The sequence below is a fragment of the Cynocephalus volans genome, chromosome 3 (genome assembly GCF_027409185.1).
Source record: "Cynocephalus volans isolate mCynVol1 chromosome 3, mCynVol1.pri, whole genome shotgun sequence".
Taxonomy (NCBI): domain Eukaryota; kingdom Metazoa; phylum Chordata; class Mammalia; order Dermoptera; family Cynocephalidae; genus Cynocephalus; species Cynocephalus volans.
The window spans coordinates 141842857-141869409 of NC_084462.1; the positions used below are offsets into that span (position 1 = coordinate 141842857).

The window sequence follows — 26553 nt, forward strand, 5'->3', positions numbered from 1 at the left end:
GTGTCTGGCACAATTGATTATTGCCTTCTTGACCAGTTTTGCATCCATTTGTAAGTATCTTTCAACATTCACAATGCTTATATATGTCCACTCTTTGGATTCTTTTTTAAACCAGTTGTAACATCTTACTAGATCCTTCGTATATTAATGAGCTCAGTAAAATATTTAACTTAAGTTCATGTCATACTTTTACTTTTTAAAAAATTATCCTTTATTAATATAGAATTTTAGACTTAGAGAATTGATAATGAGAAGCTAACTTATTCTAAATGATCTGAGGTCTGTAAGTATATTTTATTTTGGAGTACATGATGGTGAAAGGCTATCTATGGTACAACATGGCATTTTATATTGGCTCTAGTAGGATTTATACCTGCATAGACCAGAGAAAGGGAGGGAACAGAGCTCTGAGGGTCAGAGGAGACGTCATGCTTCATATGCATACATGGATGTAATTCCTATGATGTGGGGAGGGATGAGTATACAGGAGAGGAACAGAGACAGGAAAAATGTCAGCCAGAGGAGTGAAAAAACAATGCTTTAAACTTCCCACAAAGTGTCTTGGCAGCTAGTGAGCCTAGGTCTTATTCACCCATTTTCAATCCTTTTAACTTTGTTTTATCTTTTAGAGATAAAGCATCCTCAATCTTATAATAAGAAAACCAGTTTTACTATTTAGTTTATGGCCAACTTTGTTAAAAGATGTGTACTTAATAAAACAAGGATTATACGTGTTCACCTCCGCTTCATATGACATGTATCTTTTATTTTAAGTATAATAAATGTTATCTGTGTGGACTACTAGGAAAGTGAGAGCTCGTTCTGTTTCCTGTGGAGACATTTTGGTCAGAAAGCTTCCAGATACTCTCTTAGTGGAGAGTGCGTAGAGTTGTGAATCATTGATACAAAGATGTAAGAAGAGCCCTTTCAGAGGAATTTAGATATATTTGTTGGAGTTATCTCTGCAAATAGTGATACAGAAGTGAAATAGAGCATGAGATGTGATATACTTATGCACAATTTGAGATTTATTTATGAATTGAGGAAGATAAACCGGTGCTTTCCAGCCAGTGGAGAATTTTTGGCTTGTTAAAGAGAAGGTTTGGAGAGGACATGATCACTTTATTCAAATTGTTTAAATGTTTGCTGGTTTGTTGTTCATAGGAGAGATTAGACTTATTCCATGTGGTTCCCAAAGGCAAAACTAAGGCCAACAAGTGTTTGAAGTTATAAGGAGACATGTATCAATTCAGTATGAGGCTAATTTTCTAACAGTATATGAGAGTGCTAGTTCCAAAAGATTGTGGACCTGTGGAAACCTTCTCTCAGAGAGCAGACGATGAGTTACCTACTGGTGACCTTATGAGGGATCCCTGTGGCGGTAAACTTGGAATAGAGTGTCTCAAGTGTCAAAGACCAGCTATATAATTCTGTGATGGCTTTCATTAAAAGCATACAGATGTTTTATAATATTAGAAAAAATGGGAAAGGAGGTTTGCTCTCTCTTTCCTGATTCCAAATACTAAATACGAAAGCTGTTGTTATTGCATATTATCCTAGAATAACTGAAATTCTGAGGCTTAGGAGACGTTGGATTTCCTGGCAGCTGAAGAAGCTGCTGTTCTGTAATCATTCTTTGTGTGGGCCCAACCGGATTTTGGCAACAGATGTACTTGATGTATAATTGTGGCAGTGGCCAAAATATGTAACCAGGATTGGCAGTCCCATGGACCACATTACTATCTTGAAATGTGACTGCATAGGAATTATTTTCTGAATTCAACTGCATTCCTCTGGAAAGCTTCAGATGTAGGATAAAGTTCTTGCCCATTGCTAGGGGTTAAAGGTAGGTGCTGGAAAGAGTTGCATGAAGCAACAGTCTCAGGAACCCAGGTTTGTAGACCTCCTAATTCTTCTCTTCCCAGTGTAAGAACAAGATAGAAAGAGTTGGAGGGGGGCGGGGAGGATTTAAAGGACCTAATGATGCTATGCTATTTTGAAAAGTAGGATTAAATTACCTCCAGGGAGCAATGAGCTTGGCAAGAAGGTAGATTTTGCAGACGTGGTAGGACACTGCTCCTCTAGAAAAAGTGCGGGGTACTAGGAAAATTCTGAACACTTTCTGAGCTGACCCTAATTTATGGCTGGGGCTTGCTACAGGAAGAGTGGCATCAGAAAGAGGGGAAAGCATGGAAAATAGTTGGTGACAAAGTTAGGATTTTGATATACTCCAGCCCTTTTGAGAGCCAAGCTTAATCTAGCAGAGAGGTTGAAAAACTATGGCTTGTGGGTTAAATCTGGTCAGTCACCTGTTTTTATATATAAAGTGTTACTGAAATATGACAATGCCCACTCACTTAAGTGTTATCTGTGGCTTCTTTCACACTATGCCATGCAGAGTTAATACTTGCCACGGAGTGTGTGGTCTGCAAAGCTTAAAGTATTTCTTGTCTGGCCCTTTATAGAAAAAGTTTGCTGACTTCTGGACTGTCAGGTAGTTCCACACTTTATTGTGACCATCTTTTGAGAAGATGCTGCTTACACTATTACTGAGCCAGAGTGTGGAGAGTTAACAGAAGTTGCAAGGTATCCCACAATATTTCTGCATCTTCCATCCTATCTATTCACCTTTCTCTGGTGCTTGGACCTGGTCTCACGTTGGCCCCTATTCACCTTCATTCATTTATGTTCTCTTAGTTGCCACACATCATGCAGATATACCTAACAGAATAAACTGTTTTGGCCTGTCTTCCCTTTTCTGCCTAGTTTTCTATAAAATTCTAGGTATAGTGTGAATTTATTTAATGTCTATTGTATTCATTAGTTTATGGTGGTGGGCCCATGAAATCCTAAATCGTAATGAGAATTTAATACAACCAAGTGACTATTTTGCTTATTAACAAGGGGTAGAATTTTTTGTTTCTCTACATAATTATATTAGCATAAATTTTCTAATGGCATTTTCTTTGCAAGTAGAACAGGTTTTTATTGATAATTAATTCCTGCAGGGAAATCCTGTAATAAAAATGATCAGAATAAAATTTACTTTGTGTCATACTGAAACAATACACTTTTGCTATTGAAACTCATTTGGTTAAACCTTAATATGTCTTCACTATTTTTGAGATGATGTTGCTATTATACATTGCTAGAGGATTTTTGGCCAATCTATACAATGAAAGAATGTGTCTCTTTCCTGACAAAATTATCTAAGAATCTCATGGATTACTAACAGCACACATGGAGACTTACAGCTTTGATTGGCCAAGTGAATGTTGCTTCAGCCTGTGATTCGTGATCTAGTGAACAACCACAGAACACATTCTTGACAAATGATTGGCTTTTTGCACAGCCTATTTTGGGCCTTACTGTGAGCATCTTCAACTGAAGAAAAACTCTACAGTACATACGTATTATTATTTGGGGAGTGATCCTGTTAAAAAAGTGTCCTGTGGCCATTTCAAAAGAAGTATTCTTACTTGAAGACTTAATTTTGTAACTGTACTTTGAGTCCCATTTATATCAATAAAATGAAAGACTTCCACTGCTACCAAGAAATTGTTTGTCACACAAATTTCCCAGTTCATGAGTGTGGAAATTTAGAAAATTTTAGCATGCTTCGGATATGTAAATCTTATCCCAAAGCATAGAGCTTCTTGGTCTGCATAAACAGTTGATATTGGGGTTACAGTATGTTTTAGAAATAGAAAATCCAGTGAGAAAAGACAATAAGTAGAGAAATATTTTTAATTATTTGCTGTGGGAGGTAGAGGGATGCCCTGGTAGTAGAGGACAGAGACATCTCAAATGCTGCAGGGTCTTGGTGTATTTTATGTTGTACAGAATATCAGAAAAATCAGAGCTCTTGTCTTAACAGAATGCACAGTGCTTTAGACCTTACTTCTATTTTGATTGTGAAAACAGTGCTTATTTATGCTAAAATAAAAATTTGAATTGAACATAAACCTATAAGTAAAAGACCTTCCCTACCCAGAGGTAGCCATTTTTAAGTTTTGTTGTGTATGTTTTTGGAAATGTTTGTGTATAATGTATACACATATTTTTTCTACAGTTAGGGAATAATATTCTATAGCACTTTTACCTCAACAATATAGTGGGTCATTTTTTACATCATTAGATAACTCTGCTTTATTCTTTGTCATTGCTAAATAGTAATTTATCCAACCGTTCTCATCTCCATATATTTGTTTCCTTTTTTATCATTTGCTAATTCAAACACTGCTGAAAAATCTTTGTGATATATGAGGATACTTCAAAAAAGTTTGTGGAAAACATGGAATTAAAGGATAATGCAAATCCTTCCATGAAATTTTTGAAGTACCTTTGTTTATCTGTGCAACTGTGAATGTGTAACAATAGGCTGAATTCCTGAAAGTACATTTACGAGGTTAAAGGCTGAATACACCTAAAATTTAAACAATTACTGCCAAAATCTACTTCCAAACTGGTTGCTCCAATTTTCGAGGACTTAAAATGGCCATAACTGGAGACTCTGGACCAGTATTATCATCATCATAGCTATCATTTATTGAGCGTGTTCTGTGTGTACTGTTCCTGCTTCTTTCTCTGTTTGTATTACCTTTCTAAATCTTCACAATAACCCTAGGAAGTAGGCACCCATTTTACAGTTAAGGAAACTAAAACTGAGTCACAAAGAGGTTACTTAACTTGACTGCCTAAAATGGCTCATAAGTAGCTAAGGATTCAAATGCATGTCTATTGATGGTGAGAAAAGTGGAGCAGCCGGAGGTGATGGAGAGAGATGATAGTGAGGTAGAGACAGAAGTTTGGGATATGGCTGTGAACGTTTACCTCAGAAAGGGTGAAAACTAAGAAATAATGCAAAATCTATCCTTATGGGCAAATTGATGTTGAGAAAAATAAATGTACTTTTGTGCATTTAAAGAAGATGGGGGAGGATCTCTTGGAATTTTTTTTACCAGCCACCGACCAGAGATTTGTAATGAAAAATTGTGCTGTTTAGAAATGAAGTGAGGTTAGGGGCCGAGCCCGTGGCGCACTTGGTAGAGTGCTGCGCTGGGAGTGCGGCGACGCTCCTGCCGCGGGTTCGGATCCTATATAGGACTGACCGGTGCACTCACTGGCTGAGTGCCGGTCATGAAAAAAAAAAAAAGAAATGAAGTGAGGTTAGAAAGATTATATATTTCTTTACTTTCTAAATGAGTTGGATGATTAAAAAAAAAAAAGTGTTATTGAAGATTCCCTGCACTGTACAAGTTCTCTTTTCTAACAAAGCCCCCCCCCCAAAAAATTTGGGTAATGGGAGCAAAGTACATGCCTTGGGTTGAATATCCCCCCAAAATGTAATCCCCACTGTAACTGTCTAGGGTGGGAAATCCTATTGTGGTAATTGAAAGATAGGACCTTGAAGAGATGATTAGATTATAGAACCATACACTAGTGAATGGATTAATAATGGTGGTCAGGGGCGTGGTTTTGAGGGCTTTAAAAGGAGAGTGAATATGGAGGTTAGTGTCTTTCTCTGTGCTCCACCATTTTTGCAATGTGATACCCTACCATCACTACCACCAAGGCCTTCACCAAAAAATATTCCCTGGACTTTGGACTTCCCAGCCTCAGAAACTATGTATAAGCAATAAATTTTGTCTTCTTATATATTACCCAGTTTCAGGTATTTTGTTATAAGCAACAAAAATGGGCTGATACGGTAGACAACCTAGAAAAGAGGTTAAAACCATAGTCAGTGCAGATGGAAAGCATAGATAAGGTGTCAGAGGTGAATTCCATCCAGCAGGAAATCTTGTCCATACATGTTCTCTTACAGATGTCTACTAGCCTCCTAAGGAAACAGGAAGAGCTGGATTAAGGAAATAATAAAATGTTGGGACCCCACCCACCCACCTACCCAATTATCTTACAAAGGATATAACTGTTGAAAATTAACAGTTTTGTAGCTGAATCACTGAACAACATAAAGATATTGATGCTGGAAACAGAGAGATCAAACTAAGTACAGTACACATTGTGTTTTCCATGACATCTCACTACTGGAGTCACGCAGAATGTTAGGGCTTGTAGGAACTTCAGAAACAGTCTGTTTACCCTCTTATTTTGGAGAGAAGAAAAATGACCCCAGAGATATTTAAACTTACCAGAAAATATCAATTGAGTAAGTCAAAAAGTAAGGTCTTAAGTCCCATCTTCAGATCTCCTATCTGGTCATCTTTTCACCATACTGTCCCCTCCCCATCCCCACCACCACACCATCTCTCTACAAATGTGATGTTTGTAAATATTCTCAAAAACCAATAGTCAGTGAAGAATTTTATAACATAAAATTTAATTTAATTCTAATTATCTAATGGACCTTCTGAGGATAGACATATAAACTTAAATGCTTATAACATTTTCAAGAAGAAACAAAACTAGATTTTAATATGAATTATCCAGGTTGTAGGTAGACTAAAATGAGAATGCTAGAATTTGTATTCCCGTAAGGCAACCTTCTCTAGGTGTCATTAACCGTTGCCAATAATCTGTCTTAAAAGAGGAAAAAACTTTAAGAATAGAATGAAGCCAATATTCTTGCTTAGAGAGAAGTTCTAATGGAATTGGTGAAGAAAGTAGCCAAAAGTAGCATTAGAGGTGTGTGGTTTAGGGAGGAGTTTGTTTGCAGTTCCAGTGTCCAGAACTGCTCTGTGCTATCAGCTAATTTATAAGTGTTCTTGAGAAATCCCCATGAAGATGGCCTTTAGACCGAGGTGTGTAACAGAGCAAAGCAGGTTAGAAAAAAGCTTTTTAACTGCTGTCTGTATGCAGATGTATAAAGATAGGTAAGGCATTGATAGAGGGGTGAAAGAGTTCCCACAGAAAGTCTAGAGAGGGGGGATCAGAGGTAATCCAGTGTCAAACATCAGGCCTTAGAATTATTTTCAGAAATGTTGAATGTAGCAAAAATAGCAATAGAGGTTTAGGGAAATGTGAACTCATTTTTGGCCACTAGCCGTGTTTGAGTTCTCTTATAGTGAAGTGGTTAAGAGTGAAAGCCAGCTTTGCACTTAATGTATACTGCTTGTGATTAATCTGTAGTCTAATCTTAGGAAAGAGCCTGCCCCGATTTCTTCCCACTGCCTCTGAATTTCCAGCTGTTTGACCTTTGGCAACTCACCTAACCTCTCTTTGCCTCTTGTTTCCTCTTTAGTAAAATTAGTATTTTAATAATAATAATAATAATAATACCTACTTCATAGGGTAGATTAAAGGAAGAGTACGATGCTTAGAACACTGTTTGACACACAGCAAGCTATATAAAGTGCTGAATGTTGCTGTTGCTTCTATTACAGCTAATATATTTATACAATCTTGTATATATTTTTCTACTTGTTTCCCTAAAACAATTAAATAGAATTGAGATATATGGTTCAAAGATTAATACATGTTAGAGGCTCATAGTACATAGTTGTCCTCCAGTTGTCCTCCAGGAAGATTGTATGCATTGTACTCCTGTCAACAGTTTCTTTCATGGACTTCTTAGGAGAGGGTCTCCCTTTGTCATGTTTCAGTGACCAGTGCTCTTTATGGGACACACACACACCCCGACCCCACAAAGAATAGTTGCATTCATCTTCTGGCTGTGCCTCTATGGAACTATAGACTCAACAGCCACACAAAGTAGGAGGAGAGCGTTGGTTCATAGAAGTGAGTTTCACTTGGCTACTACACAGCACACATCTGTATGAAAGAAGTAAGGTTGTACACAGGGGAACCTGGAGATGCATTGCCAAAATGAAGAACTCTGAGGATCACACCCAGGAATGGAGTGATAATAGTGTATTTACAAGAAACTTTCACATACTTTAGCTCATGTGAATTTTTTTCAGCACTGACGCAAGTGAAATAAAAATGAAGTTTCATGAGCTGGCCAGTTAGCTCTATTGGTTAGAGTGTGGTATTATGACACCAAAGTCAAGTTTTTAGATCCCCATACTAGCCAGCCACCAAAAAAAAAAAAAAAAAAAAAAAAAAAAGAAGCTTCCCCCCATTATTTTGACTATAGTATCTAGGCCTACTCTTAATCTGTTTGAATTATTAAAACATTTCCAAGGTGTAAAGATTGCTTTCTGTATACTAACTTTCAGTTTCTAAGATAATCTCTGTACTGTAACTATAGCTATTAAGCTTACAATAGACAGGCTCTTGTGGGACCTTGGAAATGGAACTTGATTTTGTTTTAGTTTTGGAAATTTTCCGTAGTTTGGGGGACTAGAAAGATCTGGCACCTTCTATTTCATTTTATAGGTTCTAATACCATTGAATATCACTGCAGGTTTTGGCTTATGAAGTACATTGGTAACAGCGGGGCTTTGCTAATTTTAATACTCCCTCTTAAGAGGAAAGAGGGTTTAGCATTCATATTAACTGCCTCTATTTTATTAACATGTTAAATTATAATCAAGGGCTGTTATAAAAATTCATTGGATTTCTCAAACTGTTTGAAACCATGAAGTGTAATCCAGTCCAACTTCAAAGCCACTGCTGTCGCCTTTATCCCCATCCTCCGGCTGGTTCAGTCTCCAGATGAAATTCACACAACTGCACGAGTTCAGATATCAGTTACTGCCAACTTTAAGGCATTATAAGTAATAGTTACTTTGCCCTGTTGTTGTGACTACTTAAAAAATAGTTTTGAGTTTACATTTTTTTTTATCCCACCCATGTATACCTGCCCGGAAAGTTTTGCCTAGAGAAGGTGTTTTTTTGAGGTAAAGTATAGGACTGAAATTAAAAACCCTACCTTGAACCACTCTCCCAAGGATTGGGATTTTGACACCAGTAAATAGATCTCTACTCAATTAGATGCCAAAACGGCATAGACAGTAACTACTTCATTACCAGGTAGCAGCTGTGTGTACATGGTACGGTATCTTCTACACAGGGACACGGGATATTGATTGTACTAAGGTGCCTTGGAATGTGAAGCTAGAGAATAGCTGAGATTTTCCTTTTCAGGCCTGTTTAACCACACAAATGACTTACAGTTTTTAGGACTGTTTGACCACATAAATGACTTACTGCCACATAGATGTGCACAAATGCATAGAAATCTCTGACCATGATGCCATCTTCTGATGGGCTCCACGCTCCAGTGGAGCAGAGGCCACAGACAGCTAATTTTTATATTTTTTATTTTTTGGAGGTTTGAATTTAGGCTGGCACAGATTTCTCATCCACAGATGCCCTGGGGGTTCAGGGGCTGACTCCAGGTTACCCTGGTCAGTAAGACTGGCTGGGGCAGTTTAGGAATGAGTTCCTGAATTCCTTGGGTTTCAGTTCTTTTCCACTCAGACACACTACATTTTCTGTCAGAACTCCCGAGCTATCACAGCATGAGGCAGGGCCTGGGACTAACATGTTTATTTACTCCCTTCCGTTCAATGTCAGGCTTCGTCCTACCTCTTTATCTAAAGCCGTACTTAGTGGGCCGGGCCCATGGCGCACTCGGGAGAGTGCAGCACTGGGAGCGCAGCAACGCTCCCGCTGCGGGTTCGAATGTCCGGTGCACTCACTGGCTGAGTGCCGGTCACGAAAAAGACAATAAATAAATAAAGCAGTACTTAGTTTGGGCCACATCAAATGAAACCCTTCTTCAGCATTTTTACTTTCTGCTGGAGTCTGAATAAACTAACTGAAAAAGTCTGGCTAACAACTGGGTGAATCTCGTGGTCAGTTTTAAGGCAAGTTTCCTTCATTCATGAATTCATCCAGATGTGCAGTCCAGCAGCAGTACTGTCCTCACAATGATGTGGGACCTAAAGATCATGTGTCCGCAGTGCCCTTCCCACTGTTGTTGTGCCTCTGAAGGGAATAACTTTACACCATGGTGTGGCTAGGTTCCCATTTAAATTCCCCTGATCCATGGTTTAGAAAATGTCTTCTTGTCACATGTAACCCAGACTTCCAATTTCTCTGTGGAAATTGGAGTGGAAAGACCTCCCTAGTAGACTAAATGGACAGTCTAATGATTAAAGCCAACATTTAAAAATAAATAACCCAGTGTCTTCTAATGGTTTGTGCAGGCCATTGTCTAGATGCTCTGGATGTCAGATGTGCTTATGGCTGTTGTGTATGTCTATCTGGTGGTATATCATTTTTTTTTCTTTTTTCTTTTTAGGACCAGGAAGAAAACAAGGGAGCTACAAGTTGGCCTGAATTCTACATCGATCAGCTCAATTCTATGGCTGCTGTAGGTATACTTTATGTTCTATGACATACACTTTAAAATGCAATTCTAGTGCAAAGTACACAGTTGCACGATAAATCCAATTGAGTAAGACTTACCAAATGCCATTACTTTTCCAAACTACATTACAAACACTCAGTGTTGGGCAGGGGCGGGGGGGCAAAAAGGGACAGGAGTGATACTTGGCAAAGTGATTTTTCCAGTATTTTTAAATGAAATAAGCACATACTAAAATATAATTGAGTTTAATGTTATAAGAGGAAATGTAATCTGAAATCTGGCTTGTGTTCAACTTTAACTTGAATTGCTCTTACTGGAGCTTTGTAGTGGTGGAACCATTCTAAAAGTTAGTACCATTTGAAAATAGTATCATGAAACTATTCCTTTACTTTACTCCTCCCATTCTCTTTGTTACTGGGAACTTATTTCCTGGCCTCTTGATCTTACAGGGGACCAAAATGGACTTTTACTCATACAATAGATAAGGATTTCATGGATTAAGTGGTTTATTGAAAAGGATAATAATAATAATAATAGCATAATATTAATAGCACCGAGATGTCCTTGGAAAATGTTTTGTGCATGGATTTTCGCTTCAGTAATTGCTTAAAATGCATTCTCAGTGTCTAAAATATGGATTCTGATCACATGGACATTTCCGTGGTGTCAGGATTCCAAACAGCTTGAGGGGTGCCTATTGATCACAGCTAAAATTTGCAGCAGAAAAGTCATCAACCTTTGAGCCTTGGTAGCTTAAATCCTCTTACTGTTGATAAAAATTAGAGGGTGCCCACAGTAGAACACAGTCTTTGCCTCAGTGGGCACACTCATGATTTCAAGAGTCAATTTGTTATATTCAATTTTGAGTTTACAACATCCAAGTAGATCATAGCCTTCATAAAATTTCTCTCCACCTCTTTTCTGACTTCTCCAGAATTCTTACAGAGAATTAATTTCTTATCACTTAAAGCAAACGTTTTAAATTACCTAATTATTTGCTGCTGCTGCAAAACTTAAAAATTGACTGGAATATGTGCGAATCATTCACACTTTTGCTAAACTTTTAGAGGCCTGACTTTTAGTAAGTTGTTCTTTTCTAGCTCTTCCTTTGAAGATACTTCTTCTGCTGTCATGGAGTGAATAATAAACAGCCTGGTAAATGTGAACAGGGCTCTATAAATTTTAAAAGAAACTAAAAATTATAGAAAAACTTATGTTTTGCCCCTAGGGTTTCTAGTCTCAAAGCATAGCATAAATGCACAAGGCATCCTGCACAATGCCAAAGATGAGAAAAGGGTGATATCAGCATTTGGATGAATATGCTAACAGAATGTTAAATGTGTGATGACCACCAGAGTTTTTCTGTGCATCCTCCTAAGCAATAATAATTTAGAGCCATTTACATTTCCTGCATGGAAAAGCTATTTTCTGAATTCTTGCTCCTGGCTGTTAGGAAAAAGAGAACTGTGGGGCAGACTGTCTCTCTCTCTAATTAAAACAGCATTGTTTGATGTCTAACAAGAGAAATTGCTTTTTTGTTAATGAATTCCTTTCTATGAATAGAGAAGTACTAAGTACTATGGATTTTTCCTTTCTTCAAATATTGGGGCAGTTAGATTAATTTGTCTTTTAGTGACTCAGTCCCTGCCTTGTCTGGAGGAGACCTGGCTCATTCCTGTGCGGGAGGGTTCGTGATGTGCCAAAATGTGGCTTTCCCTCTTGGACAGCTCTTTGCTACATTCTGGAGTGGTCTACATTTTAATTATGTTTGTTCCCAATCCAAAGTCCCCTTCCCAAGAGCATCACAAGGCTATTAAATTGTCAGTGACTTTGTTATTTTTTAGGTGTCAAACACCTGACAAAGCTTTCCAATGCTCCTTTTAGGACTGAGCCGGCCTCTTTTTAGGGCCAAAGGTAAAAGGCATTAACAATCCATGAATTAACGAGGCCTCAGAACTCCTGCATACTTAATGAAACAAGGAGACGTATGATGAGACCAGAAACGCTGTGCTGGGTTTTCTGTTTTTCTCACCATATTGGTTGGCTTCAGCTCCTTGCATAGTTTTGGTTAATCTCTTTGAAATCTCTCTGATACGCCTGACAACACACAGCAGAAATCCTGAGACATTGTCCCTGGGGACTGTAAAGGCACACTACTTCTCCAAGTCCTTTCATGGCCCTGCACTAGACTCTCAGGCTCTCTGCATAGGGAACTGCTGAAGGGACCTTTGTCCACATTGTCATCATCCATCATCTGCAGCATCAATAGCCAACACTGCTTCGAGTGTGCTCATGTGACAGGCAGGGTGACAAGCACTCTGTAGGCTGTTGCAGCACCCTGTGCTGTAGCGCTATGTGTAGATAAGGCATCTAGACTCAGAGAAAGGTCACCTTGGCCAAGGTCACCTAATTCGGAAGTGGTTGCTTAATTAGGAATTTAAATCTTTTTAAGCCAGTTCCCTCTCACTAACACTGTTTTAAAATGCTGTGGCACATGAAAGAGGCCTGGTAACACCCCCCACCCCCAACTCTTCTGAGGTGGGGCAGGCATCTGTTCTCTTTACTGCCCCAGGAGTCTGATAAACTGTCCAGGTAAAGAACTGCAGCACTTATTGGTCTGTGAAGCCAGCTGTTGTGGAACAAGTTTAGTTTACTTTACGCAAACCTCATAACAAGAACGCTTTGTTCTTTAAAGGACCCCTGAGTGATCCATTGGCTTTTAAAGAGTGAAAAACAGTATAATAAAGGAGTGCAGCCAACCAGGTTCCAGAAGGACTTGGGCTTTCTTTGTATGTGGCTTTTCCATGCTATCTCAAGGACGAAGGATGTGAGGTGAAGTGCAGTGTGCTCAGTGGGCTGGCTTATTGATTTCTTACCAAGGAAACATTTCAGATGGGAGCTCGGTTCCAGACTCCTGGCCAGGAATATCTGTGCCACGTTTGTGAATTTCTCTCAGAGCTGCACGTTCCATTGTACACCTTAGCAGCTTTGACCAGAAGATCCTTTGCCAGGATGCATTTTGTCCTTTGCCTGTTTTCATGTGAGTAGGTGTTTTGTAAGTGCATAGAGCATCCAAAGGGGCCTCCACGAGGCCTGACCTGAATATGCCAAGGTGCATACTAGATGTTTGGCATAGCCTTCATCTTCAGAAATGTAGGCACATCTCTCTTATCTACTAGAAGTGGCCAATTAAATCTTCCTAACTGAGAAGCTTGAAAACTTGAGACGTTATATAAATTATTTTATTTTGAAAAGTCACATTAGGATATCAGGCTAATCTATGTATCCTCAGTTTTCTCAATACAGTAATCGCAATCTCAGTTCCAAATCTAATTGTATCACACACTGATAAGGTCATAGTCTCTTCTGTTTTGAGAGGAAGGTAATGTTCCTTATATTGCAGAATGGAGTTCCAATTTAATTTCCTTTGGCATTTCATAAATCTCCCAACTTTACTAGGGAGAGATTTAATGTCGTCTTCTTTTATTCAGGTGTTCTACCTCTCCAAGACTGTCAAAAAGATAAATACATGCATCTTTATTTAGTATTAGTAACCCACATTAAAATGTGTAGTCTTTAATTTGGGGATAGTTTTGTGTGATTAAGCTTAGGAATGAGGAGTGATATTCATAAAAGTCTTGATTCTGAGCTTCAGACTAAGAGTCCAGACAAATTCAGCTGTGCCATTGGAGATTAAACATACATGGCTGGATTTGTGCTGAATTTTCCAGGGGATGGGTCTCACAGAGATTTAAAGGAATTCATTGGCTATTTCTGCATGCAACTTCTTCCCCTATTATCCTCTGTTGACAGCTGTCCAGGCACATCATCAGCAAGAGAACAGCTTAGAAGAAACAATAGCAAGTTAAAAAAAAAACAAGACTCTACTGATTTTTATTTCAGTTGTCATAAATGACACTGATGTATTCGTTTGCTTTAGGCTTTGCCCTTCTCATTAATGTTTTAGTTAACATCTTATTACTTAATGCTAATACTAATGATTTAAAAAAATAAAGTCACTCTTGATGATTTGTGGTTCTGGAACAGAGAGACTGGATAGTTGAGACCCATGGATAAGCTTATCAAGCTTTTCTTTTTCAATACGGTCACCCCAATCTGTTTCCCAACCCAGCATTTTATCAGAACTGGTACCAGATAAGAGGATTGAGACTAGACAAGCATGTGTTCAGATTAGAATGAAGGAAAGGAACCAGTAACTCCATGGGTGGAGGCTCCTAAGACCAGAAGAGTGGGGATACTTTATTATAACTACGTGATCATAGAGTGAAAAGGAATGGAAAAGACTACAAACCTTACTAGCATTCATCGACATTATAATATCAACTGAGATCTACTCACCTAGAGCCTTGCTCCTGCAGCATCAGCACTGCCTTGAAATTCTCAGAATTGCAACATCTCAGGCCTCACTCCAGACACACCAAATCAGGACGTGCATTTTAACAAGATCCCAGGTGATTTTTGTATACACATTACAGTTTGAGAAGCACTGCTCTGGCGGATTCCTGGGTAGGAAGAAAACACATACATGCACACACAGTCTCCATTTCCTGATTTCTAAATGATGTTGAATGATTCCTAGAAGTGAAGCATTTACTCTGAAGCAATTGGCCGTCTCAGTGTCAGGCCCAGTTTAACTGTTCCTCTTAAAAATAATTGGATGTAATAAAATCCTTTGGTCTTGATTACACTTTTCGTCTGAGGAATGGGAGTGGTAGTGTGGGAAGGTTGCTTCCCAACTCCTCTGTTGAATAGTGTTATTAACTTTAATTGCGAGGATGTTGTATTCAACTAAAGGTCCAATCTTTCATCATATATAAATAGTAATATCACAGTGTAGTTATAGAATAGTTATACTAATATTTGGGCAAGTTAATCTTTACCAAGATTTCTATAAACATTTCCTTACAGATTTATTTAAAATTTGAGAGACTTAACTTAGTGTAGAGACAACAAATTTGTGTAATGCTTAGTGTTGTTGCTCTACATTTTGACTTGTAGTAAATCTTAATCATAGATTTATTGATTATTTATATTAAAATTGATAGTAGCGTGTAATCTATGGTCTTGTCTTGTTCATACTGTAAGTGAAAAATAGAACTTGAAGAACTAACTTTTGTTTTCTTTGCATAGAGAAAATCTCTGTTGGCTTTAGAGAAAGAAGAAGAAGAAGAGAGAAGTAAAACTATAGAGAGTTTGAAGACAGCACTAAGGACAAAACCAATGAGGTAATGTTCCCCTGGGTAACATGTTCCTCTCTCCTCTCCTTCCTCCCTGCAATAGTCAAACCTTCTAGGAAGACTGAAATTAAAAACATGCATTTGAACCATGGATGAAATACTTTTAATCTTTGAACATTTAATAAATTGGTTATCTTCAGTCAAAAGATATGCAGACAGCTACTAGGATGGCTGACATAAAAATGACAGAGACTAACAATGAAAGCAAGAATGTAGAAAAATCAAGACCCTCATTTATTGCTAGTTGCAATATAAAATGGTGCAGCTACTTTGGAAAAGTGTTGGGCAATTCCTCAGAATGTTAAACGTAGTGTTACCATATGACTCCACAATTCTACTCCTAGATATATAGCCAAGGGAAATGAAGACATATCCCCCCAAAAACTCGTATACAGATGTTCACATCAGGTTATTCACAATATTCCCAAAGTGGAGATAACCCATATGTCCATCAACTGATGAATGGATAAATAAAATTTGATAGTTCACATAATGGAATATTATTTAGCCATAAAAAGGAATGAAGTTCTGATACATGCCACAACATGGAATAACCTTAAAAATAGTATGCTAACTGAAAAAAGCCAGTCACAAAGGACCACATATTATATGATTCTGTTCATATGAAATGTCCAGAAGAAGCTAATCTATAGAGACAGAAAGTAGATTAGTGGTTGTCAGGTGTTGTGGAGAGGGGAAAGTAGTCTTTCTGGAGTGAGTAAAATACTCTAAAATTAGATAGTGTTGATGGTTGCACAATTCTGTGAATATACCTAAAGTCACTGAATTGTACAATTTAAGAGGATAAACTTTATGGCATGTGAACTCTATCTCAATAAAACTATTATTAAAAAAATATGGGCAGATTTTCTGGCAATAGTGATTCATTTCCTCTTTGGTAATCAGCTTCCACTGGGAGCCTACCACACTTTCATTTCCATTAATGCCTCTGAGATTTGGTGAGGTGTTGAGGTGCTTACAGGTACATTTCATCAGCACAGCTGCTGGGAGTGCAGCCAACTGGTTTAATCAGGTTGGCCATAAATGGGTCATGTGGTTGGGTGAAATGACTAGAAAATAAAGATTCTCTTTATTTATCTGACTTTAAAATGCAAGGTAAGAATAATCTACTGATTTATCAAAAATACTGTGCAATTGTACGACAGAGGTCTTCTAGAGTATCCTAACTAGATCAGTGTTTCCCTTAGAGTGTTCTGCATTCTCAGATGTTAATAAGTATCCAAGGCTAAATAAGTTTGGAAATCTCTGGAAGAGTTAAATAAACAGATTATGTTACTTCTGAACTTTCAGAGGCTTTAACATGCACATGCACATGTGCATTGTAAATTGTTCTTATTGATTGACTTTACAGTAAATAAGTGTTCTAAATAGTAATAAAGTTAATTTGCAGTAATAAAGTATTGATTTTACCTGTCTGATATATTGAGATTCCATGTAGCAAATCATACAAAAGAAGGGGTTTGATACAAAACCTTAGGGATATAGATTATCATTTGTTTGATAAACAAATATCGTGGAGTTTAAAGATGCTCTTTGACTTTCATTAATAGGGGGCTTGGGTCAGTGTTCAAGACATAAGAATGCATGTTAACTGGACTCTATAACAACACAGGATCAGCAGATAATTTTAACCTAAAACAGGATATATATTCTGCGTGTCCTCTTGCTCTTTATTTTTTATGGGTATATGATCTATTAATTGGCTCTTTATATACCAGTTGAAATGTATTTACCTCAAATGGAGATTTTTTTACACTTCTGGTTAGACCTAATCATTGGGTCTACACCAAGGAAGAGGCAAAGAATTAAGAAGACTTCATCAATGTAAGCCTTTTGATGCTTTAGGAACTAAATCTTCCTTTCACCTCGCCCCCAACCATAATTTTTCTGTTACGAACTATTACAAAACCCCAAAGAGCCTTAAGTCTGATGCATTTCCCTTCTTGACAGGTTTGTGACCAGATTCATCGACTTGGATGGCCTGTCATGTATTCTCAACTTTCTGAAGACCATGGACTACGAGACCTCAGAGTCTCGAATACATACCTCTCTCATTGGATGCATAAAGGCACTGATGAACAACTCTCAAGGCCGGGCTCACGTCCTGGCTCACTCTGAGAGTATTAATGTAATTGCTCAGAGTCTGAGCACAGAGAACATCAAAACCAAGGTGGCCGTGCTGGAAATCTTGGGCGCCGTGTGCCTGGTTCCCGGGGGCCACAAGAAGGTGCTGCAGGCCATGCTGCACTACCAGAAATATGCCAGCGAGAGAACCCGCTTTCAGGTGGGTGCCTCTCCGCACTTCTCCACTCTCGTCTCCTTCACCTCTGCTCACACAGGGGTCCTTCTGGCCTTGGAGGGGGAACATCACTTGAGATTTCCCCCTGTGATGATTATTCACACCGTGACTTTAGACATTCCCTTCCTCTTAGGTTTAAGTACCAGAGAACAGAGTCTACTTTCTATAATTGATCAATCTGGGGTTTTAGATTTACTGAACTTGAGAACGTGGCCCTGCATCCTGGCTATTATATAGCACACATCTTTTGAATCGACTAAATAGGGTTTCCTCTGGAAATTTTATGGGTTGCCATTCTTGATTTAGGACCAATATGAACAGTGAGATTATGTTACCATATTTTTACTCAAATGTAAAAAGTAAGCCGAGGTAAGGAAGCAAAGTCTTGTACTTTGTATGCATGTGTATATGAATATATATGATGCAAGAATTTTGGAAGTAGAGTTTTTAGTACTAATTTTAAGGAAAAAAAGGTGGCTCTCTATGGATCAATGTAATTCTGACTAAACACAAAATTAACTTCTGTGTATAAAAAAATTCACAAAATAAGCATAAGATTAGTAATGATCCAGTCCTTTGTTTTTATATTTGTATTCTTGATAGACATTAATTAACGACTTGGATAAAAGCACTGGGCGGTATCGAGATGAAGTGAGTCTCAAGACTGCCATCATGTCCTTCATTAATGCAGTGCTCAGCCAGGGCGCAGGAGTGGTAAGAACCTCCGTACTACAATTGTAAAAATACAGTGTTGGAGAATAACTTTAAACAAAATGATTTCTATGTAGTCTAAAAACCATAAATATGTATTTTATCACCCTTTTACTTCAGGAAAGTTTGGACTTTAGACTTCACCTTCGCTATGAATTTCTGATGTTAGGAATTCAACCTGTGATAGATAAATTAAGGGAGCATGAAAACTCAACATTAGATAGGTAAGTCAGACCATTATGATCTGAGATAGATTATGTTTTTCCATATGTGTAGTGCAGTGCCATCCTGTGAACTACTTGTGACCTTTATGTAACATAAAGAGCTTGCACCAGAATGTTAGTTCAGCTAATGATGTTTTTATAGTAAGACATAGTCAATGAAGGAAGCAGCAAGTTGTTTAGAAAACTTTGTGCGGGTTTTGGTATTAGACCTGAGTCTATATCCCATCCTAGTCCTGCCTCGTACTTCCTATGTGTCCTACTCTAGTTACTCAATTTTCTGAACTTTACTATTTTTATACTGTAAAAAAATAGTGGTGATGATGATAATGACAACTGTCTTCCAGGTCTGTTGTGAAAATTGACTATAAAACCTGTGGAATTACTTAGCACCTTTGATAGGCATTCTGTGAATGTGAACTTCCATTTCCAATTCATTTGCTTTTGTTTGCAATCGTTTTACTATTTCTAAGATGTCCCCACCTAGTTCTCACATCTTTCCTTCTACCACCTTTCTCCTTGATTCATGCACTCCAGCATGCTCTTCTCCTGGATATTCGGGGAACATGTCAAAAGTACTCTTGTCTCAGGGCCCAGCTTTCACAGTCGTCTGAAGTGCTTGTTCCCCGCAGAGAGGCCTTTTCCAGCCATAATGTGTCCTTTATTCACCTCATCTTCCATCATTTTCTATTCTCTTTACCCTGATGTATTTGTCTTCATAGAACATATTGTCCACAGTGTGTAGAATATATAGTAAGGTCACAATAAATATTTGAATGAATAAATGAGTAGCATGAACATTATTTTTGTGATCTTTAATTCAGCAGTATGTCAAGTGTAGGTATCAGGGCTCATTTTTCCATAAAGAGAATCTGTAAGTATAATCTGGACTTGATTATTTTTAGATTTGATTAACAGTTGTTAATTTAATAATTATCTACTATTTACTAGGCACCCTCGGCTTTTAAATTATTCTCTTATTGTGGCATCACTCAGATGATGTCTCTTTTCCTTAGAAAGGACATCATTAGACAAAGGCATTCAAATTTTGTTGCCTTCTTTCTTCTACAGATAGTTCTGAAAATTTAGGAAAAGCCTAATGTGTTTTATGTCTTGAATCCTATGTACTTCTATTTGTAAAATGTTCTACTTTTAATAACTTTTATTTAATTATTTTTCAGGCACTTAGACTTTTTCGAAATGCTCCGAAATGAAGATGAACTAGAATTTGCCAAAAGATTTGAACTGGTGTGTATGTTACAATCATTCTGATTTGACTCATCAGCTCACAGAATTTTCCCCTTACAGTGTGTATTGTAGAATCGACTTGGACCAATGTAACCTACAAATGAAATCTAAGTTCTCTTTTGTTAACTAAGTGGCAGGATTGGTTTCTGTTTGCCATGGATTTACTTACCTTGCATTGGGGGAATTGAGGAACATGGATGTTGGACTTAGATTTGTTTTTCCCATAAAATAGGTGCATATAGACACAAAAAGTGCAACGCAGATGTTTGAGCTGACCAGGAAGAGGCTGACTCACAGTGAAGCTTACCCTCACTTCATGTCCATCCTGCACCATTGCCTCCAAATGCCTTGTGAGTGTGATTTTCATGTGTATTGCTGAATGCTTGGACATTGTCCAAAGGGCTCTGTCTTCTGGACAGTACTGATTAGATTAGGTATGCACCAGACATTCCTAGCCTTGGTTTTGTGACAGCCCAATGTGTGTCTCCATACAGCTTAAGGGGTGTTATGAAATTCTCAAAATAAAATGAATTATAATTTACTTTGATTTCAAAAATAAATATATGCCTTACAGCACATTTAGAAAGGGGTAGGGAGTGCCTCAAATAAATGATCATCACATGTCAAAATTCAAGAAACTTTGGTGCAGATATTGTAAACATCTCTCTGGTTCTGTGGCTATAAAAGGTGACCATTGTTGAAAAATATTTATCCTAGTTTAGAAACAACTTGAAGATTTTTTTCCCATTCTTTTCTTTTTTAGACAAGAGAAGTGGCAACACTGTTCAGTACTGGCTACTACTAGATAGAATTATACAGCAAATAGTTATCCAAAATGACAAAGGACAGGACCCTGACTCCACACCTTTGGAAAACTTTAATATTAAGAATGTCGTACGAATGTAAGTCTCCTCATATTCTGCTGCCTATGAGATAATGGTGCTAATGTAAGACATTTATCTTATCCTACTTCAGAATAACAGCTGGGAGAACTGAAATGTTCTAGAGTCAGATTTGAGTTATTATATATACACATGCAATATATCTAAGTAACATCTGGATTTAAATGAGTTTCAAGCATGCACTGAGGATTATTTCTGCAGTCGACTATTTTTATACCTAGGGAGGAAGCATTTAGCAGTGGACCTTTTATGTTTTTTGTAATGAATGCTTCTTTAACTATTATACAGGTTGGTTAATGAAAATGAAGTTAAGCAGTGGAAAGAACAAGCTGAAAAAATGAGAAAAGGTAAATGATGAGGTCACAACGAGGCTGTATTATCGGGTGACCGTGCTTTTTATATGTTTTGGAAATTTGTATTGATGTTTCTTGTTGGCTTTAGTGCATCAAACAGCCTTTCTTTTTCCATGTCTTAAGGGCATTTTGCACTGGCTTTCTTTGTGTCAAACTACTTTAGTTGTTATGCTGATTCCAAAATATTTTATCCTTTTATTATATCCTTTTATTATAAATTTTTTTTAAAAAACTTGTAGTGTTTGCTGTTCAGTATTCTTTGATTCAAATTTCTTAACTACTAATCACCCAAACCCTTCCCCTGCCCCTTAACTCTTTAAAGCACACTGGGTTTTAAGAAAGGTAATAAGAGACACAAGGGATTACCCAAAATTTTAAAAGAGAAGCATGAGCCACTTGGTTTCAGCAGCCCAGTTCCCTCCATGACCTTAATTTGGCACAAGTTATAAAAAGAGAAATTGTGTAGAGAATCAATGACCATTGCAGAGATATGGGTTATGAAACATTAGCAGACTAGCTATTAGTATTTGAATATGTCCTTGATATTATCATTCAGCATCAAATTACAGGAGAGACATTTGCATCTATCATTGTGCTGGCCACTCACAGAAATACATATAGCTTTCCTCCCTCCTTCATAATATTCGCAGTGAAAGTTAGCCCCTTTGTGAAAGCGATCTTACTCCCAGCCACTACTCTGTCACCAAGCTGGTTAACTGACTTCCAAGTTATTCAGTAATAGCCAATGAACTATGATAGTGCCCACCCCAATATTTAATGTGCTGGAAAGAGGGTCCAAGAGATGCCTAAGCACTTCTTTTCCTCTCATTACATTTGTCCTTTTCCATTGAGCAGAAAAGCAGGGCCACAACTGATACAGAAAGTACCAAATGTGAGGTACAGTTATGTTACGAGTTCCTCATGTATACTCAGATTACTCTTAAATAAGTGAGGTTGCACATACATTTGTATAAATAAATTCCAGAAAGAATAGAAACATTGGCTAAAAGTTAGGGTGAAGAGATTAAACCACAGAGAAAGTGGTCAGCGAATAGATATTTTAGGGATATACTCTAGAACATGGGGACTTGAGTGTGCAGGTGAGTGTGCAGGTGAGGACTTAGGACCCAGTTTTGGAGTCCATCAGTCCTTCACTCAGTCAATACGTATTGAATGCCCATATGTGTCAGGCACTGTGCTGGGCTCTGGGTCTGAGACTCCACTCTGCCCCTCACTGGCTGTGTGCCTGGGCTAAGTCATGTCCTCCCTTCTCCTCCAGTCTCCTCCTCAGCCAAAGGAGGATTAAACCTAACTCACAGGGTTGTTGTGAAGATTAAATGACAAAACAAATATAAAAACTTTAACATAGTATATGGCACATACTAGTTGCATGACAGATGATAATGACTGTTACAGGATTTAGGTGGCTGTGGTGGCCCAAGAGAAAAATCTCCAAGGCCAGAGGGAAAAACAGGATGGTTTAAAGTGAAGTCATGGGTAGAGTGTAAAAGAGGAGAGATTGTAGATAAAATCAGTTCTTTTCTGGAAGCTTCAAGTATCAAAGTTGTATTAAAGAAAGCAAATGTTGACAAATTAGTCAGAAGGTAGAGGCTGTAAGGAGACAGGGAGTTCTACGGACTTGAAAGGTGGAGAATATTTGGGAAGAATTGGCTTTAGTGCAGCACTCCCAGGAAGTACTCAATAAAAGCTTAGTGAATGGATGGTCAATGGATGTCATTTGTGGAGAGTTTAAGGCTGGAGTTTCCCAAACTTGGCATTATAACAGGATTATCTAAGGAGTGTTTGGAAACCACAGATTCCTAAGCCCTGCCTTGACCTGCAGAGTAGACTCCTTGGGATAAGGTCCAGGGGGTCATGAAATTTTAAAACCTCTCAGGTGATTCTGATGCACAGCCGGATTTGTCAAAGGCAAATCTTCCTGGTGAGAGGAAGGCAAGTTGCTAGTCTTATAGTTGTCAAAGAGGAATGAAATGGAGAAGGGGAAGGGAAATGGGATACAGTGAAGTAGTTTTTGGACATGTATCTGAAGAAGTCAGAGAAGCAACCACGGAGTGGTAGAGGTAGCTTAATGGTTATCTTTGCTCCAAGGATTTTAGTGGCTCGAATTCCTCTCTGCTAACTCTGATTTATGGGGACAGGGAGGAGAGAAGGTCAGAGACAGAGAAAACAAGAATTTAAATGAGTTATTGAATTCAGAAGTACAGACCAGCTCTGTATAGCTCTGCCCCAGTGGGGCACACCTCTAGTGGATTTATTGATATAAAAAGAATAGGAATTGAGGCCAAGTATTTGAAATAAAATTCTGTAGCCTAAAGTTTGTTAGTTCTCTTTTTTCAAAGCTTATCACTCCTGTCAGCAAGCTTATATTCACTGGCAGTGTGAATGAGCATTATGCTAAACTGGATGCCCTGTCCCATGATAGCAGGATGGGGGAAATCAGTGAAACTACAACTGAGGGCTAATAGTTTTCTCCCCATATTACCATGATTCTCATGCCTAACCAACACTGCTACCCTTAAGATACTTAGTACTGAGATGATAACATTTGCTTTCATAAGTTTGAATAATTATTTGTTGGAAGCATAAAATACTTCACATAGCCTTCCAAGGAAGGATGGGAGAAATGACTCTGCAGACTGGTCTGGCAGCTTTTCTTCAAAGGCAATATCTCCCTTTCAGCTCTTCTGCTAGTTGGACAGAAGCCAGCAAACCTAACTTGTAAAAGCTGGGCTTCTCTTGGTCCCATTTGTAATTTGTGAAAAGAGAACTTTTCAATATTCATTTTCTCTAGTGTTGCTAAAGGAGCATTTCTGTGATGGGATTCTGAATTAATTACCAAACAGGCACCATTCTCCTCCACAAATGGTTGCTCAAACTTCTTTTTTATTTTTAGTACTATAGCTCATGGGGTCTCTTCTTCAGTCTCCTACAAAATGTAGTTAATAGAGCTGTTCATCCAAAGCCCCCTCCAAACATGAACATCTTTTTGATGGAGAAGAGAAATAATATTTACCTAATAAAGAGCCTAGAAATCTCTGTCATCATCCTCAGTCAATTTTTTTTAGAGAAAAAGCTTCAGTTTTGAGGAATCTCCTGTTTTCATGTCCAATTGTTTTCATGTGCAGAGCACAATGAGCTACAACAGAAATTGGAAAAGAAAGAGAGAGAATGTGATGCCAAGACCCAAGAGAAGGAAGAGATGATGCAGACCCTAAATAAAATGAAAGAGAAACTCGAAAAGGAGACTACTGAGCACAAGCAGGTCAAGCAGCAGGTGGCAGATCTCACAGCACAGCTCCACGAGCTCAGCAGGGTGAGGGCTGCGGCCGGGTGTTTTCGTTCGTGTTCACGGGCAGCTGCCAGGGCCTCACTTGAAGTCCTTCACCCTAAACAGACAACTCTGACTGTGGGAATATAATCTGAAACAGCTCATGATTGATCACAGTGAAGATGAGACTCGCTCCCTCTGCTATCATGTAAGCTAGGCAGCAGAGGCGTTTGCGGTGTACGTTTTTAAATACAAATCCTGTAAGAGCAAGGGAAATCACATTAGCTTCTTAAAATGAAAAACAAACTATACAGTGGTGCAAGAAGTGAGAGGGATGTGAGTGCTTTGCAGATAAGCACTCGAGTGTCAAATGCAAAGGGGTGACTCTATGTAGAGTCCACAAAGGCCCTAAAAACCCATTTGACTTACTGATCCTTTAAACCCACATTCTCAGAAATGTGAATTTCTCTATAATATACATTTTAGGCGAAGTCACAGACTTTCGGATCATACAATAAATTTACTTCTTTAATTGATCTCCTGTTTTTATCTTTCAGAGGGCAGTCTGTGCTTCACTCCCAGGTGGACCCTCGCCTGGAGCCCCAGGGGGACCCTTCCCTTCCTCTGTGCCAGGCTCTCTCCTTCCTCCCCCACCGCCCCCACCTCTACCAGGTGGAATGCCTCTTCCTCCACCACCTCCGCTCCCTCCGGGTGGCCCTCCTCCTCCCCCGGGGCCTCCTCCCTTGGGGGGACTCATGCCACCTCCTGGTGCTCCAGTGGGTCCGGCCCTCAAGAAGAAAAACATTCCTCAGCCCACAAATGCCCTGAAATCCTTCAACTGGTCTAAGCTGCCTGAGGTAAGCCATTTGTTCCAATTTTCCCTCTAATGGATTGCATTAGTGGCTCATTGTGTTGTCACTGAGAAGAAAGACAGTCCCGGCTATTAAATGATTTCATCTTCTAATGTGGACTCAGCGTTGTCACCAGTTCAGATACTTAAGTGATAAAGCTTCTGAAATAAATGACACATAACCAGCTTACTTTGAGCTTCTCGTAGAAAGAAAATTGGGGGATAGCAGCACTTTTTAAAAGATAACCATGCCTATTCTTTTCATTTGTAATTATAAACGATAACACCTATTAACTTAATGTTCCTAGAACAAACTGGAAGGAACAGTATGGGCTGAAATTGATGATACAAAAGTCTTCAAAATTCTAGATCTTGAAGACCTGGAAAGAACTTTCTCTGCCTACCAAAGACAACAGGTAACAGCATATACCCTCTAGATGCCAAAAAAGTAAAAATATCATGTCCTTATGCATGATCCCTGGGCCATCTGCCATAACCACAACGCGATAAGCATAGTAGTTCTAGGCTGTTCTATCCTGTATGTTCCTGTTAAGCAGCATGGTGTGCATGTCCTCATGTGTGTCCAAGCGCCTGTCAGTGTGTACGTGAACATTTGAAGGTATGTAAACTCCTTTAGGGAGCTTCATACCCTTGTAAGTGTCCATGACTTTGTCTACATTGGTGTAAATAGTTCTGTGTATTATTCTCTTGTGCATAGTCAAAATGAGTCAGCAGAAGGAGATATTAGTAGAAGAGTTATACTCATATAACTTATATTGTCACCTCACAGTGTCTGTTTCTGAAGCCATTTTGGTTTAGCTGAATTTTTAAAAAATATTTATCAAATGATTACTCTCAGAAGCAAAATGCTTTTTGAAATACGTGGACATATGGGGCTTGGTAAATGACTATAATTTGGCAGCTGGATACAACCTAGAAAGAAGTTTTAACTATATGTCATGAGCATTGTAGACTCAAAAGTGAGGCTACCAAGGCTGAACTAGTGTGGAGATGGCAGTGATACAGGTAGAAGCAGAGAAGCTACTGAAAAGTGAGCAAAGCTTTTGTAATAGTAGCAAGGGCATGTGACTGGTGCTTGCTTCCTACCCACTGACAAGGCTAAGTATCATCACTGTGTGAGCACTGGTTACATCTGTG

General features: G+C 38.5%; 1 protein-coding gene across 2 annotated transcripts in view; it reads left to right on the forward strand.

Annotated features, from left to right (window-relative positions):
* The window catches only part of DAAM1 (dishevelled associated activator of morphogenesis 1), a 170281-nt gene that overhangs the window by 108091 nt on the left and 35637 nt on the right, over window positions 1-26553 (forward strand). For both annotated transcript variants that reach the window (XM_063089045.1, XM_063089044.1), the window contains exons 4-15: window positions 10175-10246; window positions 15395-15489; window positions 17473-17806; window positions 18425-18535; window positions 18653-18756; window positions 19935-20001; window positions 20234-20351; window positions 20765-20903; window positions 21192-21250; window positions 24403-24590; window positions 25103-25402; window positions 25704-25811. In XM_063089045.1, the coding sequence (XP_062945115.1) occupies window positions 10175-10246; window positions 15395-15489; window positions 17473-17806; window positions 18425-18535; window positions 18653-18756; window positions 19935-20001; window positions 20234-20351; window positions 20765-20903; window positions 21192-21250; window positions 24403-24590; window positions 25103-25402; window positions 25704-25811 (1695 nt within the window). The remainder of the gene's footprint in view (window positions 1-10174; window positions 10247-15394; window positions 15490-17472; window positions 17807-18424; window positions 18536-18652; window positions 18757-19934; window positions 20002-20233; window positions 20352-20764; window positions 20904-21191; window positions 21251-24402; window positions 24591-25102; window positions 25403-25703; window positions 25812-26553) is intronic.